The sequence below is a fragment of the Acipenser ruthenus genome, chromosome 1 (assembly GCF_902713425.1).
Source record: "Acipenser ruthenus chromosome 1, fAciRut3.2 maternal haplotype, whole genome shotgun sequence".
Lineage (NCBI taxonomy): Eukaryota > Metazoa > Chordata > Actinopteri > Acipenseriformes > Acipenseridae > Acipenser > Acipenser ruthenus.
The window spans coordinates 29,195,722-29,218,292 of NC_081189.1; the positions used below are offsets into that span (position 1 = coordinate 29,195,722).

At 36.0% G+C, this 22,571-nt stretch overlaps 1 protein-coding gene across 4 annotated transcripts; it reads right to left on the reverse strand.

Annotated features, from left to right (window-relative positions):
- Positions 1-373: 373 nt before the first annotated feature.
- On the reverse strand, positions 374-20,941 carry LOC117411717 (YTH domain-containing protein 1-like). Of its 4 annotated transcripts, XM_034019416.3 has the most exons (18): positions 20,668-20,941; positions 17,626-17,727; positions 16,734-17,050; positions 15,643-16,021; positions 15,048-15,137; positions 14,315-14,368; positions 13,241-13,335; positions 12,851-12,959; positions 12,626-12,743; positions 12,009-12,093; positions 10,385-10,551; positions 7,701-7,780; positions 6,508-6,544; positions 6,365-6,404; positions 6,149-6,193; positions 5,096-5,161; positions 2,672-2,806; positions 374-2,059 (listed from the first exon to the last, which is right to left on the reverse strand). In XM_034019416.3, the coding sequence occupies exons 1-18, from the start codon at positions 20,693-20,695 to the stop codon at positions 1,844-1,846; spliced, it is 2,163 nt and encodes a 720-aa protein (XP_033875307.3). In that variant the 5' UTR covers positions 20,696-20,941; the 3' UTR covers positions 374-1,843. The 4 variants fall into 4 exon arrangements, with proteins under 4 accessions (XP_033875307.3, XP_033875308.3, XP_033875309.3 ...); XM_034019417.3 differs by lacking the exon at positions 6,149-6,193; XM_034019418.3 differs by lacking the exon at positions 15,048-15,137 and having other exon boundaries at positions 20,668-20,940.
- Between the last annotated feature and the right edge of the window lie 1,630 nt (positions 20,942-22,571).

The following is a 22,571-nucleotide window of genomic DNA, read 5'->3' on the forward strand; positions in this document are numbered from 1 at the left end:
AATTCAAAACAACGTAATTCAATCATTGTGGGTAATTTACTGTATGTTAGCAAATGTTCTGCTAATAAATAAATAATAATAAAAGCTCACGTCATGTATCAGAGAACTGTCTGTTTAAAACAGCTGCTGATATTTTCTTTTTTAATTTTACCCAAAATCCATTCTGCCCTGTAATAAGTCCAATGACCATTTTTCTTTTTCTTGCTAAAGTGTTTTAAACTTTAATCTTAATCTAAATTTCAGACTGGTCAATGAAACAGACAACTTATCAGCAGATGTGGATTTCAAAAAGGCCACCTTTCTTTAATCCCCAACATTTGATCAGTCAACAATTGGATGAAAACTTCTGAAGTTTAAAAAAAAAACTGCTACATGAAACAAACATTATTTATAGTTTAGGTTGTATTCAAGGGATATTTTCTTAATTACCTTTTCAAGTACAAAATCTCTCCCCTACATTTGACACCATGTTCTCCTTACCAGCTGTAATATCAAGTCAGTGCAAGAGTCATTCTCTTCTGATTTTAGAACCTGTAAGCACTGTATACAGATGACTTGGTCTCAATGAGGAAATGCCTAGTACCCAAGCTAAATCATCCCATTAAAGCTAGAACTAATTTAATAGATGGTTTTCAAAACACAAATGAAGCAATTACACCAGACACTTTTTACTTAGCAACTTCACAATATGTTCTGGGTTAAAATTGAACAATTACATCCAGTATCCACGGCTCCCTCTAGTGGGCTGCCTCTGAGTGTACAGGATTATAAATAAAATAAACGAATACTATGATTCTTGTAAAACCAGTTTTGAATATATTATATTTAAAAGAATTCTTTGAAATATTCAAAACACCCATTTCCCACAGATTTCTAGTTTTAAATACCATCATGCTTGTAGGCAGAGAACACACCTCAAGCATTTAAAGAGATTACGCTATTTTTTGTACTAATTCAAATTCATAACATGAAAACCAATGTCACCGAGTCCAGAAAAGACTAAATACCAATATACATGCATTTCTCCCAAATAAAATTGTACTTACAAAGCCTGTACTTTGAAGAAAAATATGGTCTTAGCATGAAACAATTCCAAAGCAAAAATACAATCAGATTTTTTTTTTTTTTATTATTTCATATCAAAAGTATCACTAAATGATACTCTACCATTTTTTTTTGTAAACCACATACTAAAAGTTGTGTACATCGCAAGCCACTGTATATTAGTTTAAGCCATATATAGTATTGATTGGAAACCTAAGTGGTCCTAAAGGAAACGGTTGAAAATAAGTTTAAAATAGGTGGCAATAGTGTCTTAATATTGCTTTTATCTTTCAACACTGGAAAATACATGGTTTGAAATCTAAAAAGGACTATAAAAAAAGTACTTGCTACAACACTGCCATACAGTCATCATTACACTGTACAAGTACAGCTGAATACTCCTTATTAGCAGCAACATCTTCATTTAACCATGTGCAATAACAAACAACAAAGAATGTGGCGAGAGCAGGGATACCATCCCTGGTTTTCAGGATTAACACATAACTGGGCAACAGTAAAGGCAAACAGGTAGTTGTGTCCATATAAAACAGGATATATACATATATTCTTGCACCTGCTCAAATAAAAAATAAAAACAAAAACAAGAAAAGGTTTAAGATATGCATTTTTGGTAGATTTTTCTCCAGTTCGTTACACTACATGCACAAAACATACATGGGCCATTGGTTCTAATATACAAAAAAGTAATTTGTTTTTTGTTTCTTATAAAAAGGGACAACTTAAACAAAGTTTCACAATTGTAAACACAAAGGATTTTGTATTCAACAGTGCTGGGTTATTATCTTCGGTATCTTCCCCTTTCCTTCTCCCTGTCCCTGATCCGCTCCCTCTCTCGGTCTCTCTCCCGGCCCCTGTCGCGTTCTCTGTCTCGGCGTGTGTCCCTGGGTCTGTCGCGCTCACGTTCCCTGTCCCTTTCCCGGGGACGGCTCCTGCGCCCGCTCACCACTGCCTGTGTGCGCCGCAAGAAGTCGTCCACTCTCATGTCATAATCATGCTGTTAGACAAGAAACAAGTTTATAGTTTGTAAATGACACCTTACATTAAAATTGAGAAATAAAATAAAAGGGTTACCATTATTCAATTCAGCAATTAAATTAGAATTCATTGGTATCCTGTACTTTGTGTATTCTAGTTCATTATAAAAGCTAAATGTAAAGCTCCCTGGCACTTAATAGCAGGTGACAATTTTGGTGATTAAAAGCTAAAAACGTTTGGATTCACAGAATCACACCTTACAAATTTTAGGTCGTCCAACATTAACACAAATTGGGGTCTATGAAACCTGAAGAAGTGGTGCAATTAAAGCTTGTGGTTTTACATGTTTACCTGCAGGCTGTTACACCACTGTAAAATGTTTAAATGTACATGACCTGGATTTATCTCCAAATGTAATGTTAGACCAACTAGGACATTGGGTTTTTAAACAGCATCTAAAGCATTCAAGCTGCTAATGAGGCAAAACTAGCCAGGTGAAGCATTTGGATGAGAACTATGGTTTTACTTCAAGTTAAATTTTGGGTATTTTTAAATTATTTTTTTTTAAGTTTTAGCTTGCATCTCATGGCCTTTCAATAATCACAGGAGATAAACATGCAAGAACACCTACCACACGTTTGTCTCTGTATCTGGTGTCATGTGGCACTGGGTGATGTCCGGAGTATGGTGGGTGAGGTTGAGGTGGTGGTGGATGATGCTGGTAATAAGGATGATGTGGTGGCTGTTCCATTCCAGGATAGGGGGGCTATGAAATGCAGACAGCTGTTAGACGGATATCACGTTGTGTGCAGGTAGGTTCACTTAACAGCTGCCCCTTGCTTTCTTTCTAAACATGCCTCTTCTAGAAAATGAGCCATGCAATAAGGAATTATTTGTAATTTCTGGTTACCGTTCATAATTATGCATTGTGTTGTAACAAAATGTAAAATTATCCATTCAAGGGGTAACAATTATTTGACTGGTCTTATTTGATTACTATGATACATTAATTGTACTACAACATTATTAGCTCCACTTATCTCTTCCATGTTATTAACTGAAATCTACCAGAAAGCACATTGTTTTGATAATCTGTCAGCCACAGTAAACTACATGGACCACTGAAGACTTGCCACCAGTTTCGTTAATCAGATACAACAAAAGATTACATAAAAAAGCTTGGGAGTTCTGAAAGCTTGTTTAAGATTCTGATCAGAACTCTTTTTAAAACATGTATTTAGGTCTCCATGAAAGAGATTGTCTGTCTCTTTAACCACAGCCTGTCAACAAACAATGAACTTTTACTGAATGAAGCACTTGAGAAACCAGCCGACTGGTTCCTTTTCTTATGGGTGCATAACATTGTGAAAGATATACAGTTTGACTGCATTTAACAGAGAAGTAAGATAAATTCAGGTTTATTTTGGGGGGTTAGAAATAGGGGTGCACCGATAAATCGGTAGCCTATCGGCATGGCACAGATATAAGGGGAAAAAAAACCAACCACAATCGGCTATCGGCAGTTTTTTGTTATTTTAGCCGATAATGTACACCGATATTCATGCTTGAATTTCTTCCAGCACATAATTTAATGTTTGGTCAGGTGCGCTTATTGTAATGACACAAGAACACTGATACACTCATTTTCCCAGTGCTGTGTAACGTGCGACCAAAATGCAATAAATACGCCTCAATCGCAGTGTTTTACTTATTTATTTTTAATATCTGAAGACAACAGGAAAGTGAGTTGTGTGCAGAACAGACTTGATGCTACATTAAATCCAACGATGAACTGCGAGTAGAATATTATTCTGATGCTTTAAAAAAAAAAAAAAGTTAAATCCTAAATAACATTGATAGTTTAATAATTATTATAATTATTATTATTATTATTATTATTATTATTATTATAATAAGTAGTAGTAGTTTAGAGTACAAATAAATATAAGTATAAAAGTATATATAATTTATATTACTTTATATACTTATTATATATATTTATTATTCGTAAGGAAATAGTATTAACTAGGCAAATCATTGTTCAAATGCAGCATCGATGCGCGGTTAGTTACTAAACTGCCTCTGCGATGTCTCTGCTCCGTCACTCTCTTTGGCAGCTTAGCATCACCTCAGGTCCTCCTCCGTAGCTCACTTGATCAAATCCTTCAACGTTGCTGAAAAGCAGTTTTTTAAAACCAAGTCTACAGCAGCAACAACAATCTCACTAACTTCCAAGGAGTTGTGGCCTCTCTAAACGTTAAGTGGGAATTACCTTTTGTATTTTTTGTTTATCTTGCTCTGTTTGTTTATTTGAATCTGTGTTAGGCGGCATTTTGAAGGTGGAATTGATTACTGTGCCATCTTGTTTAGTAACAGATTCAAGTTTGACTGATTTTGTAACCGGATATTTTCATGACATCTTTTTGTTTTTGATTAAGTGAACAATTTAAGTTGGACTGCATTTTTAAATAGTGTATGCTTAAAATAAGAATTTAACAAATGTTATTGTAGTTGACATTGCGTAGGCTAATTTTTTTTCTTCTTCTACGGTACAGTATAGGTCGAAGTTATAATACGCAATGTTTAACAGCAAAATGTCACATTATATATTTTTTCTACAGAAGTGTTTTTACTAGTACAAATGCAAAGTGTTATTTTTGTGTTGTATAGATTGCTGACAAGCACAAAATATAATACTATGTTATTCTTACTTTGTGTTCATTTTCTGAAGTAAATGCAACAAGTAAACAATACCTGTTTTTGTCAAATACAACAAGTAAACAATATCTATTAATTGTTTAACATTTATAATTATAAAACAGTTTAAATATAGGACTTCTGTCTTGTTCTAGTAGTTTACCTGCACTATCTATTATTATCGGTATCGGACGACATGGGTAGATAACCATCGGCTATCGGGATCATCCAAGAAAGTCTTATCGGTGCACCCCTAGTTAAAATTGTTGGCAGGTAGTATGCGTACCCATGAGGAAGGATCAGTGATTAAAAGCATTACAAACAATAAACAAAGTAAGAAAAAATAAATAATACTTGCCATTCCCTGCCAGGGAGGGGGTGGCCCGATGCTGTGATGAAATTCCCTCATATAATCATTGTAAGACTGAAAACAGAACACATTGTTTTGTTTTAACCAAATATGCTGATTAAAATAAAGCAATCAGAAGACATCGCTGTGCACTGACAGCATGCATTTTTCAAATGTTTTTAATTTATTCTTGAAATTACAACTTCTGGAAACTGAGAAATACTGACAGTTTTAATTTAATAACAAAAACATTTTTAAAAAAATGTTCAGGAATTTCCACAAGCTACATAGAGAATAAAACTCAGGTTGCACCTATAAAACGACAATAGAAAAAATAGTGCAGCCAACATCTGAACAATTAAGTTCCATCTACAATCGCTCAAAACTAGATGGAATTTGATTGGTTTCAGATTTGAAAATTACTGGTTTTATTTTATTCCTGCTGATCTTTGGAAGCTAAGTGAAAAATAAAACAGTGGTGGATCATTCATTTTAACTTTTTTTACTGCTATTTTGTTATTTCTGTACTGTACTAAAGTTTGTGGAGACAAAAAAAAGAGAAATAAAAAATGTCACCGTGGCTTTGTCTGATGCATAGCACTAGGTTTGTTTTTGCATAAAACTTCACAATAGAAACTACACAATAGTGAAAAAGTAAAACAAGACGGATCGACAATTACATTTTTGAAACTAAACATTTTTAAACAAAACAAATCAAACAGATTTCAAAAGAAATTTAAAAAAGCCTAATTGTTTTAAAAGGGAGTTCCTCTTTATACACTTAAATGAAGAAAGAAACTCAACAATAGCACCATAAATGGACCCTATTGTCTAAACTATAACCCTTTCACCTTAACCCTTTAATGCCCAAATTATTTTTCCCAGTCTGCAAAACAAGCTTTGGAAAGCAAAAGTAATTCTGTTGATTTGTCATTTGAAAGACAAATTTAACATTATTTTATATATTTAAATGAATGGTTTCAAAAACGTGTAAATGTGGATACATTATTTTATTCTAAGACAACATGGGCCAAAAACCTGCTCACTCCCAAGCAAACTCACCTTGTGCTGCTCTTGGGAGGTTTGACGTGGCCAGCTAGGGAGTGCCTGTGCGTGCAACAGGTGTCAATTGTGTTATATTGGTGAAAAAAACAAAAACACACACACAATTTTCTACAACAGGCACTAAAGGGTTAAGCCAAAAAAAAAAAAAATATCTGAACTGTTCATATGAACACAATTGTACTTGCTTTTTTTTACAAAATTCAGGAAACTCACCCCATTTAGAAACACATCCCGTCGCACTCCTGTAAAACGTCTGTTGGGAATGAAGTTACTTGTTAAAAAGGGATCTATTCATTTGATATAGGGAAACAAAGCATAAAGCAAAATTATCTAGATATGAATTATCAGGAACCTACCTGTCTACATGTTGATTTCGAGGGTCTTTCATGAAACCTGTTTAAAACACCAATACATTGATTAATAAATTCAAAGCAGATCATATTCTCAATTTACTTCAGTAGTACTATCCGCAACATAATTTAAAAAAGTACAAATCAAGCCATACTAAACAGCAGCACTTGTATTTGAGATGAATGGAAGTAACTGGAGCAAGACAACTTAATGACTGTTGTAAATCAAAATGAAACATTCACTAGTGTACTGTTAAACCTGTTAATACATCAACCAAGGCAATTGTGTATGTATACAATGCCATCTATAATGTACATTTACATGGATAGTAAGGGATTGCTCCCCGACAACTGCCAACAGAAACACATTAGCCTGGAATCAAAGTGCTCATTATAATAAATGTCTTAAATACAGGTTCGAAAGTAATTGGTCTTCTGGGGTGGGTGGGAGCACATTAGGATGAAGGTATAAAATATTTCTCTCAGTATACAGTACATCCAAACTACATCACACATTTCAAGAGAGTAAGGAACAGGCACCTGCACCGCGCACAGTAAATGCTTCCATATACCTGTTACTCTCATTTAACCTTCACAAACATTTTGTAACAGATATCCAAGCATAGATATACATTTACAGATAAAGGAAATAGTCAAAACTTTTGTCTACTTAATTCTATGATTTAAGTGTTTGGTTTATAGTTTTAGTTTAACACCAATGAATAAAAACAAAAAAACTCAAGTGCCATTGCTTAGCAGCTGTTTGAATTGGTCTCATTTTAGTTCAACTTTTTTCCCAGTTCAGATATAAAACAAAGAAATAACAGATTTAGAGATTAAAAGGGGGGCTTCACTGAACGCCATGGTTAACATTAATCTTGGACTAATGTTACCTTAGGTTCTCCAAAAGTAGTGATCATAAAGGTTTCTGGAACCAATGCACTAAAATCTGTTTACAGTAATCTTTGACTATTAGTAAGGTTTTAAGGATCAGTGTATTATCTATGAACGTACATATTTTCAAGAAAGACCAATGCTCAACCTACCCAATACAGTTATGTGGACAATGCACATAGGTAGTAAAATACTAAACAAACAGAGTCCACACATTTCAAAATTAACAGTATTAAAAATGGGGGGTTTGGTTTACTCCTTTAAAAACGTCACCCTCAATAATGTGATGAGTACGAGATAATGACCTGGTCTCTGAGGAAATTCAGGTGGATAGTCAATCCTTGGTCTTTTTCTGCTTTGCATGTCAAATTCCTCTGGTCGACGCCTACATGAATTAGGTAAATAATTAAGAACAATATTGTGCATATTACAATACAGTGAAAATACAATTGTATCCCAATTAGGCATGTAAATCTCCTCTCTCACACCCAATGTTAAACTTACTATGACAGGACAATCTGCAAAGTCAAGAGTCTGCAGTGTACATACATAATATGTAATTTGAAATGCAAGTCTAAACATGACAGCTTTTACATTTCTTTTTTACTAAATGTTAAAAAAGTCAAATTGTTTTGCTAATTGTTTCACCACTTGGCAGCAACAAAATGCAAGTCAAATGATATTATTGTTTCAAAGTGTATTCTTAACTAAAGCCTCTATCAAACAAATGTAACCAAAATAGTATGAACTCCTTAGGGTCTGTTAAACAAGGCTTTTTGAAAAGCAATATATGTGGACTCCCTAGAGATAAGTTATGATGCATGCTTATAGTACTTTTTTTAATGGTTAATTCACAAACCAGACATTAGTTAGCAGAAACAGTAGTCATAAAATCCAGGACTAAACCAGGCAGAATGTGTGCGATATACAAGACAGGATTAAGGTAGAGGGATCTTAATAAACTTGTTTTCTGTTGCTGTTTTAGAAGTGAAACCAGTATTTTTGTCATTGGGGAAAACCAATATATTTTTTATTAGCACTGTAATATTGGAGGAAGGCTTAAAAAACCACATACCTACATGCTGTCACTTTATAAAGACTGTTTTACCTAAACATGTTATACTGCAAGTGCTCACTTGCAAGTGCATACATACTTTCAGAAGCCACTGGCTTCTACATGTACTGTAGCCTTAACTGACCATCTATACTGTAGTTGTGCATACAATCTAATCAGTGTAAACTACTGTTACTTCAAGTATCTATCCCTTTCTAGTTAAACTCATATATTACTGGGTACATTAGTTTTTGCATACATTTATCTAATTTATCACATTTATTACCATAATACAACTTAGAAAACGTTCCTTTTTTTTGAAAATATTGCAGATTGCACTAATGAAAAAATGTATCTACAGCAAATTCAAAAAAAGAAGCTGGTTAAAGTGGCAACATACCGATTTCTTGTAGTTTTGTGACTGTTAACGATGGCATTAATTATGATAGAAAAGTTCATAAAAGCAGTCCAACTAATGATTTATGGTCTAAGCCACAAACACAAAAGGAGGGCCTGGCAGGCAGAGCTGGGTTGGTAGCAGTGATATTTTGCAGTCCATTGCAAACAAAAAACAAAGGAAAACTCCATTTTTATATATATGTATATTTACACAGCACTGTGTACCCCCTTGGCTCATAACTTCAGCTGGGTTCTCAGTCCATTTAAGCCTTTAACGAATGGGGTACTGCCAGGTTTCCTCCTACCTTATGTGTATACAAAAGTCCTTTAGGGAAAAGAAAATGGAAACACTCCTTGGGCTTTTCTACCTACCGCAGGATGTGTTTCCACAATAGGAAACGTTACCAATGGCTTTAGCACCATCACAACACAAACATCCACAGTCCTTTTCAGAAGTGAGCAGTATAAACCATTACTTTTCCTTCTATGCTGGCATGGGGGAAATGCATTAAGGAGCATGGGTATTTCAGTTCATTCATAAGGTTTCTCCTCTTTTTCCTTTTTTTTTCTTTTTTTTTTTTTTTTTTTAAAGGAATACTTTAAAAAACCCTTTTAAATTCCAAAGTGTGGCAAACATACTGTGTTCATATACAGCAGTGCTCAATTAAGTTGATCCCTGAAAACCCTAAGAAGTCCATAGGCACTGCTGCAAGCACAGCAACAGCAACAGCCCGTCTTTGTGGCCCTTGGGAGACCCGGCAACAAACCAGATTCCCCCTTTGAAACCGGCCTATCACTTTTCAGCAGCTCAGCAGAAGGATGTGTGCATTCTTTTTGTGGCTACTTTTTTTTGTGTTAAAACAGAACATTTTGCATGGGGCACACCACGATGGCAAAACTGAGAAAGTCCCGCAAAAATGCTCCTCTTGAAAGCATAACTTAATATAGATATATAGATATATATATATTTTTTTTTTATTATTATTATTTTCCCCTCAAATTGAGGCATCATCTTCTGAAAAATTATTATGGCTTCGTTATAAAAGTCCCATATCTGATTAGGTTTATCCCCAGGGATACACCTGAAAGAAAAGGCTTTTGCAAGATATTAAAACAACGGTTCTATAAATAAAAGTAAAATAACGTATGTATTTAAAAAAAAAAAAAAAAAAAAAAAAAAAGAAAAAGCAAGCATGCACTCTCCCCCCATCTGCTTAAGAGAGATATTTAAAGCATCTTTCTTTTAGCTCTGGTTTGTAGAAACTGCAACCAACCTAGTTTACCAAATCAAATATCAGATGTAACATTAACTTCTACAAGTTATGTGAGGATCTCCATCATTTTGCTCTCCAAAACGATTTGTGTGTGCAATCCTCACTGAAGCCACAAGTCGTCCATGTAGCTCTTTTTTTTTGTTGAGGATTTCATATTCTCCCTCTTCTGTACTGATGACACAACGGTGATGGTGAATCTCAAAAGCTCCGTCATGTTACTCCAACACAAGTGCCTACTAGCAGTCCAAAGAACATTTCTAACCTTCCCACATCGCGACCTGGTTCTCGGCGGGCGGGGCGTCCTCTCGAGCGTGGTTGAGAATTTATCCTCCTCTTGTGGCGCATTTTATGAATCACCTGATACAAGTCAATACTTTCATCAGGAGGAAACAGTAGGCAAAGCTGAGTTCCACATTCCAATTCAATTTCCTTTAAAATAAAAAAAAAAACAATAAAATAAATTGTCAAAAGAAACAAAAAATGTAAAACTTAGTAAGTGTTGATGCAACACAAGCTACTTTTGGGAGTACCATTAATATATTATATACCCAATTCATAGTACTAGCTTAAACATGTTTATGCACACAACTTTAATACCTCATTTAACCACCCAGATGATTTTTTTTTTTTGGTAATTTCCATGTTAAAAATGCTCTTTTTGCAGATTTTTCACTCTTAGCCCTCAAATAAGCAATTTGGACAGTTTTCAAAACAATTTGCTATATGTTTAATACACACTTTTTATTGTGATTATGATAAAACGGAAATACAGTATTTCAATAGAACTTAAATAACAAAACAACGTGTTTACAATTGTAGCATTATAATATAGATTACAACATAACATTTTTTACCCCCCAATGGCAGCATTATACAAGTATAAATAACATAATACTTGTTAAGGCATATCACTTTTTAGAAATTATTTTGTGTGATAGATTTCAGAGCAGACACACTTAAATCCCTCATCAATATTAACATCTATCTAGCACATATACATGAGAAAACTTGCAGATTTTCAAATCAGGTCACATACAGTATCTTCCCCAGTTTCAGGCACAGGTGTATAGCGCGGTTATATGAATTCTGTGAAGTGTAGGTACAAGAAATAAATACGTCGTTTTAACCAGTACCAAACCTGACAAGGCTTCCTTACAACCTGTAACACCAACAAATAAAGAAAGAAATCTCCTCGTTTCACTCTCTGTAGATACACAGGCATCCATTTTTCACTCTCAGCTGTGTATATACAAATCACCTGGTCTGTCAAGCACATTTCTTAGGGTGCTGCCATCTGCCAGTAAAAAACAAAACTGCATACACTTTTACAATACAGTTCTTATTTTTTTCCTTGAAGCACGTTAAGACGACGTGTTCAACTTTGCAGATGCACATAAGTGGCTGCACGCTATTCTCAGAGGAGTGACTCATTTGGACTCGCATGAGCTCCATGTGTAAATAAGCAACTGGGTTGTTAAGGAGCTATATTTTGTATGTATCAAAAGTGACTTAATGTTAAGGGAAGCTAGTATAAAAAAAATTGAATGTATTGGCTTACCTTTTCCATTTTTCCGATAAACTTAAAGGTTGAAACAGTGATGACCAAAAAGTCTGTTCAAAATTGACCAATATTTACCACTTTTGAGAGACACATTTCACAATCTAGTTTGAATGCTGGTATTTTAAAATTACTTTTCCTGTTGGTATAAAAGATCTTTCTTCTCAAGTAAAAGCCTAGTAACCTTTTTTTCCTGAACCATTAGAAGAGTCACCAAAAGGCAGATTATTTTTATACATACATACATACAAATCACCACAGAAACACATAATTTAGAATATAGCTAGTATTTACACAATTATAATTCTGAAATAAATGTATTCCAAACCTGTCCATCACGTCCAATTTTCACTGGCTTATGTTCATTCCATGGATTTGAGAGGTGTGCAGTTTTTGTGAAGGGCAGCTCACGTCTACCAAAGAAAAAATACAAACATTTAAATCATACAGAAAAACTGTTTTTTGACCAGAAATTAAAAATCCTTCATTTTAAATTAATTTATAAGGCAAGGAATTGTCTTATTTCAAAATTAATCTGAATTGAGATATAAATACAGGATCAATTTATATTTGTAAGAATTAAAGAATGTTTTGGTCTGTTTAAAAGGATTAAACAAAGATTGATATTCACTATAAAAATAAATACATATTTAAACTAGAATGAGCTGCCGCTAATAGACGGCAATTCTGATTTTTAATGGTCAATTAAATTTGTGTAACTTGGTTCTATCAGACTTTCTACCAAATTTCAGGTTGTTTAATGTGATATTGTTAGCAATGGACCACAGACTCAATTAGGGCTATATGGATACTCATGGAAATGTATCCAGAGAAAGCATTTGAGTAGCATTTGCGTCTTGCTTATATAGTTATTCGCCCTGCAATAGAACTCTAAAGAGGTGTTAGTGTTAAGTAATCAAGAATAGGTTTATTTTATTTTAGTACCTGCAAATCCAGTCAATTTTGAACACACCCCCAAGCATTTTTGCATTCATTCCCGCTGGTAAAACCCAATGTATTGGTGACCCTCCGTGGTGGGATTCCGATGAAAGCCTTGCAAAACCTGAGGCGTGGAAAAAGTACAAAAATCAAGCAAAAAAAAAAAAAAAAAAAGCATATACTGGGGTTAAAAAATATGAGCCACTATTCATATTGGTTCATTCCACTTACCCTGAAACTTTCCACTTTCTCTCACAGAGAATACCAAGATAACACTTCTGGCTGATCTAAATGCAGCATTTAGCTTCTTCTCGTTTACTGGAAGTGTGGACCACACCCCCTAAATTAAAAATAAATAAATAAATAAATAAATTTAAAAGATGCAATACCTAAGCAATGGACGCCCCAAGGCAGAAATTGTTCACAACAGAATAACAAGTAAAACGTACATTGCACCTGTAAATATTTAATACAAAACCGCTAGATTTATATATTTCTCTCCAGTGGAAACTGGGTACCAATTCTTTTTCAATAAAGTGATTTAACCCCCCCCCCCCCCCAGAAGTTGGTCTTAAGTATAAAGTACAGAATGAGCAGTTAAACTTGTGATTAGTTACATACCTTAGCTTTGGCCAGGGAGACATTTTCGTGGTTATTACTCTTAATAAGGAAAAACCTTGCGTCTCGAAGTATATATTTCAGCTTACTTGTTGGATCTAAAAACAAAAACATGCTTTTACATACTTTTGTTCAATGGCTTGTGTTAAAACCAAGATTCTGAAGTAAATGATTGAATATATGCAAAAAAGTCACTGGATTATCAAATCCACTGCATATGATGTGCAAACATTTATATTGTGCAGGAATCCTTGTAAACAAGTAACTGATTCCAAACATCTCTATGGAAAGATCTGAATGTATGAATGCTAAATGATGGCGGCAAAACTGCACTTCAGTTTGATGGCAGTGAGGTGAACAAAACTGCATTCTAGGTCAGGGTTTAACTAGGGCATTGTATAATCTTAGCATTACCTATCTAGACTTGATTTTCACACTTTTTGCAATATAGCCTAACATTCTACTTGCCTTTTTAATTGCCTCACCACACTGGTTATAGTAGATGACTCCACTATAACCTAGAGACCTTTCAAAGTCCTTGCTCCCTATTTCCATCCTGTTCATTTTATACTTAACATGGATTTTTACACCCAATATGCAATATCTTTTACATTTCTTAACTATAAAATGAATTTGCCACAAGAGAAGGTCTGAATCCCTTTGAATTAGCTGGGCTGTGGTAGTTCACTACTACTACCAAGTTTGGTATAACTTGCAAATTTAACAATCTTACAATGCATATCTTGATAAGTCATTTCTATAAATGAGAAAGAGTAAGGGTCCAAGTGCAGACCCTTGTGGTACTTCAACCAGTTCTGTATCCAATTTCATGTCTTCCCCTCTATCCCTGCTGATTTTAATACAAGTCTTTCATGTGGGACTTTGTCAAAGGCTTTTTGAAAATCAAGATAAATTATCTTATGCGTTGTCATCATCTACATTAAACATCCTCAAAAAAGTCAAGTAGGTTAGTTAAGCATGACCCCCATCTGCTGAATCCATGCTGGCTATCCCCTATAACATTGTTGCTGTATAAATGGTGGATAAGAAAAAATTAAATGTGGTTCTATAACCTACCTTTGCGAACAGCTCGCACAGAGGATGAAAGTTTGTCATGCTTCTTCTCTGACCCTATGTAACAAGACTAGATATTAAATCATATACAGAAAGCAACTCTCGCATGCAAGGTATATGTATTGAGAATTACTCCTTGCATCAAAAGCATTTTTACAATTCCAAAAATAAGTGGGTTTTTTTTTTACACTACAAGTAATGAATGGGTTTACTTGACAGAACTGTGCATTACGATATTTTTACGAGGATCTTAAGCCGGTTTCAAGTTAGAGACATTGAAATCAACTTTTATATGTTGCATGAAATTTACACTATATGGAGGTAGCCAACAGGTGTCAGTAGAACACTGCCATATCACAAAATACAAGTATTCTTTAAAAAAAACAAAAACACACACACAACTAAAATCAGTACTGCTGTGCAATACTGGCTAATCAACAGATTATTGCTGCAAAAGAATATTCATCATAATTTCCAAGGGACAGCAAGACTACCATCTGTTAAGGTTTTCAACTGTAATCTTGCAATGTAACTTAAAGTATGAAGATCTCTCTCAACCCTTAACCTAATTAAATCAGTCCTCTTTTCTTCAGTAAACCTAACTTGAGTTTGCTGGAGATCCGACATGCAGATGGTTTTTCTGACCTAGTCATTATATGCAATAGAACAATAAACTACTGCTATCCAATGTTAGAACGGGAACCTAAACTTCTTCAGAATCATAAGAAGTTTATACCTGCATAAGATTCTGAAGCTGAGCTTCCACTTCTATCAAAAACGATTGGAGAAATCCCTCTAGCCCGCTTCTTCTCTTTTTTCTCCTTATCTGAACAGTAAATTGGAAAACATTTCCCTTGTGTTAGACTGTCCATTTGTTCAAGATAAAGGACTGTTCTACAATACTGTACTCCATTTGAATTACTTTAGGCAAATCTCCCTTTCTACAGCTTTAACTTTGACACAACCAGGCAGCAACCCATAGTGAAAACTTCTAACAACATACAAGTCAACCCACAAATACACTTAAGGCTGCTCTGCAGAGCAGGCAGCCCTGAAGGATTGTAAACATGCTGTTAAGCAACTTATTTTTTATTAACTAAAATTTTGAACAGCAGTATCTAAGTAAGAGCAGGAAAGTAAAGGAAAAGGGGAAAGGCAAAGCTGTATCTTGTGAAGATGCATTCCGTAGCGATAAAGCCTGCCTACGGGTTTCTAAAGGGCTACATTTAAATATAACTGATTTCAAAGGGTTCACAGGTGCAGGGTGAAAGACATCAGTTGCAGGAAGTAAAAACAGTTTGTGTGGGGAGAACAGACATAAATTAAAGTACCTGAAGCTTCAGATCCTGATCCAGATCTAATAGATTCCCCCTCGGAGAAAGACACCGACTCGGATTCAGAGTCGCTGGCCTCACTGCGAGTGTCGTAGTCATTTTCTTCATTCCTCTCCCGCTGATCTACCTCCTCTTGCTCATACTCCTCATCCTCATCCTCCTCCTCTCCCTCCTCCTCTTCATCCTCCTCTTCATCCTCCCCATCAACTTTATCACACTCAACTCCCTCCTCATCCATCCCCTCGTCCTCAGAGTTGTTTCCCTCAGAGGATGCCGAGCTTCCTGTCTCCTGGTCAGACCCGTACTCGTCTGAGTTTGCACCCTCTTTGGAAGAGCGGCTTGCCCTCCCGCTTTCCACACTGGTGCGACGCAGTTTCTGTTATATTAAAATGTACACAACTGTTTGTAGTAGCAACAGTTGTAAACACAACTGATTATACATCACAGGTTTAAACAATGTGGCAGTGGGAAAATTATTTTTTACTGGACAAAGACATGTAGATCTTACCTGAGAATCACAGTATAAAGAATTGTGTACAGAAAACACATTAAGTCAACATGTACTGTCTACACCCCAGAAACAGTGTCACACATGACCTCAATTTGGCAGCCATAATGTCATTGGTCAAGACCACCAACCTTAGCAGGCAGACTTTACATAACCCTGCAAATAAGAAGTTACTGCCCTAAATAGTCCCCGAGATGAGGCAGGCAGCTTTGCCAAATTAGAATACATTAATTCCTCTTGAACGATACCCACCACCAAACTTGACCTACAGAGAACCATAAGATTCTGTTGTAAGAAGCCTGTATCTCAAAGGATTAGATCTTTATCCGCAAAAAAGTCGCATGACCAAAATATAGTAGTAATCTTAAGACATATAAGGCTGAAGTGAAGGGTACTGTTAGATTCAAATCACCTGGAATTGCTTGAGATGTTCTCCTTAAAGGCATGTTCATAAAAAAATGTTTTTAAAAAGTGATGAGATTACAATATAGTATTCTTATTAGTTGAATGTATGCTTGTTTTAGGAATCAGAGTAACAGGATGTGCTTGCAAATGGCTTTTTTATATTAAATATGTTTACCTGTGGTACCTCTGCCATTAATGGTTTAATCCTCCTGTCTGAATCCTTTCTTCTGCTCACAGGTTTTTGAGCATCCCTGGAGCTGCTCCCTCTTACAGAGTGGTTCTTTCTGTCAGCACAGTCCTTACTTCTATCATAGTGATATTCCTCATTCTTGTAGTCTGAAGAATGTCTGCCTCTGGCATTCATGGGTTTCTTGCTGCTGCTGCTTATGGTGGAACCTGCAGCTCTCTTGACAGCTTGCCTGGTATAATGGCCTGAAGATCTTGGCCTTTTGCTGTCGTTATGGTCGCCTCGATCATTTTTCCTCTTTGATCCTGCAATTCAAAAAGTGTAAGCCAATTATTTTGTTTCAACGTAAAGCATGATATTATCGGACATACAGCTATTCAATATAGTACATAGTTATGGTATCATGTTTGTTTACCATATGCCGAAGCCACATTTCCATCTGCACCATGAAACCAGTCTGTAAAACTTGATCTTATCTCATTCCAGCGGGCTGCCACTACCCAAGGGCATGTTCTTGAATTAGTAGAATTGAGTATTTTCTTGATTGTAAAATTAACCGAGGTTAAACATCCATCTCTAAAGCAGTTTGCATTGGACACTCACTACCTTCAGCGCGCACACAATCCCAACAGAGGTTTATGAAGTCCCAATTCAAACCAGTTATATTTCTGCTGGTGATAAACAAAAAAGTACTAGTTTCAAGGTGTTTTTGAATCTGTCCCAGTGGTATATGGAGACAAGCTACTATTTTAAGGCTTTAATACAGGAACAAAATGTATCTACCACAAAATAACTTAATATCAGGTGAAATTCAAGGCTGCCCTTTGACAATCTGAAATATAAGGCATCACATTTGAGAGAAATGAAACACTGCCTCTACCTTTTTTCTCATTAATGTCATGTTCACTCTCAGGGTTGTACAGCTCATCATCTTGATCAGGTGCCTCAGTCAGGATGTCATCCAACACATTAAGTTCACCATCTGCAAGATAAACACTTAACGTGAGGTTCAGGGACCAAAGTGCTTTCTGGATGCACCTGCTTCTAGTTATCTATATTGCAGCTGTAAATGGACATTGCATACAACTATCATGTTAATCTGTTTGTAACACACCACTGGGCACAGAACTGTTCAATTACAGTATATCATAATACTGTGCATCATAACAATATATAGACAGTGTTACATCTTGACTCAATTTATACTGTCTGAAATGTCCATTAGCACTTTTTTTGAAATGACCAAACAGTGACAGGGGGAGGGAAATATATTCACACCGAATTAAAAAAATGGATTAGCATGAAAACAAATCATCGTGTTTACAATCTTATCATAAAGCATTTCACCCCACCCCCTCTATTCTCTGCATGTAAATCAATTTATACTTGATTACCTTAATCCCAGATTATTGACTGCACACTGTCCTCATGCAACAGTTTGCATTGTATTGAAGAATCTCAGAGGTGATGCACTTGCAATTTATCTCAGATGTCAATACTATCTGCATTCTGCGGTTCTTATAGTAAATTTAATTTACAGCAAAAATTCAAAAAAGCTTTATTGGTTTACCCCATCAGATTTGTGGTTTCATCGTTTTTTGTAGCCCAAAGGGAACAATGCAAAAACTGTCCAATAATAATATTAGTCTACTCCTTATGCACAGTGTGCATTAGAAATTGAAAGCCCTCACCCGCCTGACTCAAAAGTAAATAATACTTCGTATATAGTTTTGTCTGAGTGGGTAAAAGCCAGACCAAGACAAAACTGTCTGGACAGGTCATTAAAACATCTTAAAACCTTTATCACACAAGTACGCCTTTTCTATAGCCTCCAAATAGGGCCTAAATAACTGTGGCTTTTTTTGTTTTTTATCAATTAAAAAGCAGGATTGGGTAAAAGCCAGAGCGAGACACAAGTTCCCAGACAGGGCATTAAAAGGGGTCTGGTTGTCTTAAAACCTACAGCAAAGTATGACTCCCTCCCCATTAGTCCACTTTTGGATGAAGAACAATGAAATGAACTGGAAGATAACAGCAAAAAAAAAAAAACTGTCTATGTTACTAGCCCCGACTTTGTCACTTCAAATATATTTTTAGTGGTTTGTAAACAGTAACGAAAAACGCAAGACACTTGTGCACGTTATCCACCCCTCTCTGACTTAGATTTTGAACAAATTATTGAAATCCGAAACGTCGTTGAATTTATTTTTATTCCTCACGTTTGTTCTGCTCACTGTGTCTGCACTGACAGGAAAAAATAATAATAACTCAGTGCTGTCTGAACTCTGCCGTCCCCTGGTGTATTTTTTCAATGGCAATATGCACACTATAAAAAAAATGATTTACTTTATTTTACTCATCTTTTAAGGATATTTACCAAAAAACACTAATAATGGTTTTGCCTTAAACATGATTTATGCTTTTTTTTTCCCCCTTCAAATCCATTGTTTTAACTGGATTATAAATGCAATAAGGCCCTGTAGGGCGTCCACATATACACTGAATATATGTTCTTCTCAGGGGTTGAAGGAACTCGAACTCGTGCCTCACATTGCCCGGGCGTCTGTATATTCGACTTACACGGACGCCCAGCCGGGTCTTATTGCATACATATTGCCAAACAGAAATTGTTACTATTTGTATCGTTAGTCAATCAAATATTGTGATATTACAGGAAAATGGTGTGGATAAATGTTAAGTCACTGATACGTAGAATCATTTAGCAATCCACATTTGCAAACCTTCCTTACTTGTCAGTTAAGCAATGTTAAAGGCTATGCAATGTTAAAGGCTTACTAACATTCAGAGGAAAATATTTGTGTGTCTCATGTGACAGTATTTTAGTTAAGATTTTTCTGCACTGTGATATTTTGTAATAACTGTAAGTCACCCTGAATAAAGGCATCTGCTAAGAAATAAATAAATACATAATAATAATAATAATAATAATAATAACAATTTTCTTGATACTGCTGCAGTGTTTGGGAATATGGTAATTAGTATTTTTGCCAATTTCAAATATGGGAACTGCTATAATGACCGCTCTTTTTCGCATGTAGACTATAGGGAAGGTGCAATTTTGTGTAGGTTAAGACTTTCAGACCATTTTTAATGCCCTATCCGGTAACCTTTGTCTTGGTCTGGCTTTTACTCACCCGCATTTTAATTGATTAAAATAATAATAATAATAATAATAATAATAATAATAATAATAATAATAATAATAATAATATGGAGGTTAAGTTGTAATTAGATTGTATATGTTTTAAGACGTTTCTTAGTTATAATTCTGTGAGTTGAATCTTTGTGCGGCAACATTTTATGTATTTAAAAAATATTACAAGTCATATGATGATTCTTTTTCAATCTGACGTTATAGAAAATGAGTAATTGTGTAGTATATGTCAAGACATTGCTACATATTTTAATCCCCCGTCCGGCAGTTGTCTTGGTCTTTACCCATTCCCTAAAAAAACACTTGCTGGATACAGCAGGCAACAAACAGTGCGATACAAAAAAATCCCGTTCAGAAAACGACACTGCATCATGTCTGCGGATGGATATTAAACAGTAAACCGTTTTACAACAACACAGTTTTGCAATTGCTTTGTGTACTTTAAATCTCTAGATTTAATGTTTTTCTTAAGTTATTTCTTGCTGGGATGCAAAATTGGACATTATTCAAACACACAATAAGACATCGATCTTTTAAAACAGAGGTGCGCTCCTTAAGACATGGATTTCTAAATGCTGCATGTTATTAATCACTTCCACGAAAAAAATAATAACCATGTAAAACGTTTCAGGTCGTGGAATATCTTAATTACACAGATTTAGCTTTATTATAAAACACGCTGTGCCCGCCTCCCTTTTCCGGTTTCCGAAAAATATCAGAACCTAAATAAAAACACCGAAATAATACCTTTCTCGTCCCTTCTGTCGACCGCCATCCTCTTCCCCGTTCTGTGCTTGGCGCTTTTTCAGCAAAGTCGCTTTGCTTCGCCTTTCCTACCGACTACTTTGTTCTTTTTTCGAAAATGATTGTTATTAAAACTGTTTTCTATTTCCTTTATGTTCTCCCCGTCGCTACTGGCAAAATGGCGCCCGACGTCTCTCTGCTTGCTACAATAATACGATTACCCACAATCCGCTCTGCAGCGCGTCACAAAGCCAATGCTGCTGTCCCACCTCCGTCACGCTGCGGGGTGTATTAAATCACAACACAGGGAACACAATGAGACTAAATAAATACCCAATAGTTTTAATTATTGTTATTATGAATCAAGTACACGGGAGAAACACTGTAACACATATATAACGCCGCTCCGAAGCCATGTTTTCCTAAGAACTACTGTACCTACACCTGGGTCACGCGCCCGTTGGAACATGCATGTCAGCGACATTCTTACCCTGGCCACTGTGCTGTACTGTATGCATTAAAAATTGCAGGACTGCTGCATGCACATGTCAAGATGTTAGTGTGACATGCAGACAGACTCCATAAATCCCCAGATTATGATACACTCAAATGGTGTGCTAAAGAATGTTCTTGGCAAATCTCAACAGATTTTGACAAGGAGTTTCCAAGATAATTGAAAAACAAACCAAAAATAATACTGCTGAAAAGTCCAGCAAATGCTGTTGGGTAATGACCAGCGAGGTTTGGGAATTGGCAGTTCCCTGATATGCACAAAGCATCACATTTCTATTTCAGGGAACCAGGGTTATGATAATAACACAACACTCCCTTTTAAGTAAGAAATGTAACCATTACCGAATGGGATATTTCTCTTATAACCCGAATTACCTGAGCACTTACATCAAAGGTGGTCCTTTAGAGCCCCATCTGCATCAGGCGTTTTCTCCGCCCCCTGGAGATATCAATGACTGTCGCACACGGATCAGAGCCATTTTTCTTTCAGCCTGCCTGAGAAAGGCATGAGACTTTTCAATCAAAACTATGGTGATAAATTAATATTTCACTTTTTCAGTCCAAAGCAGCGGTGAGGTTACTGACATTCCAGAGGCTTCTGGGCCTGATGGCAGCAGCATCTCAGATCCTTCTCTTAGGGCTTTAACAAATGAGCCGTCTCCAAGCCTGATTCAACCACAAGGTCCTTCACCCTGTCGTGGACTAACACAGCCTGCTCACAGTGTCTTGTCACTGTATGGAAGCTCTCTCGTGGTCGAAACAACCAGCTCCCCTGTGCTTGGGCAAAGTTTTGTGCAGTGTCATGGGGAGAGAGGTGGTGACTTAAGGCACTGTCTGGAATGTGGGAACAGTTTGGACTGGTGACTCCATCTGGAGGTTGTGAACCTCATATGGGCGAAGTTCGGGTGTGCAGAGACAGACCTCTTTGTGACCCAGGAGTCCACCCATTGTCCCCACTGGTATTCCATATTGGAGAGTGTTCACCCACCTGGCATAGACGCACTGGCCCACAGATGGACCACCATTGCCACTGCTTCCACTGCGCATGGAGAAGATCAACTCGGGTTTTCTGACAGGGTCATTGTTACCCTTCAGAATACCAGGGCAGCGTCTATGTGCTCCCAGTACAGCTACAAATGGGGTGTCTTCCAGACGTGGTGTCAGTCGGGGGGACTGAACCCCATGACAAAATATATCTTGCAAAATATGTAATTAGAATTACTTAGAATGTATAATTGAGTGATAATGAATCAAAGGCATTGTTCTGCCTGTCTATAAATAACTAAGGTATTTATAATGTTAAAATTAGGTTAAATAAACTTGGAAGTGTTGTTATTTTTTAGCAAGGATGTTTCTGAGCACAATAAAAATAATATCTGCCTCAGGGGGAGTTT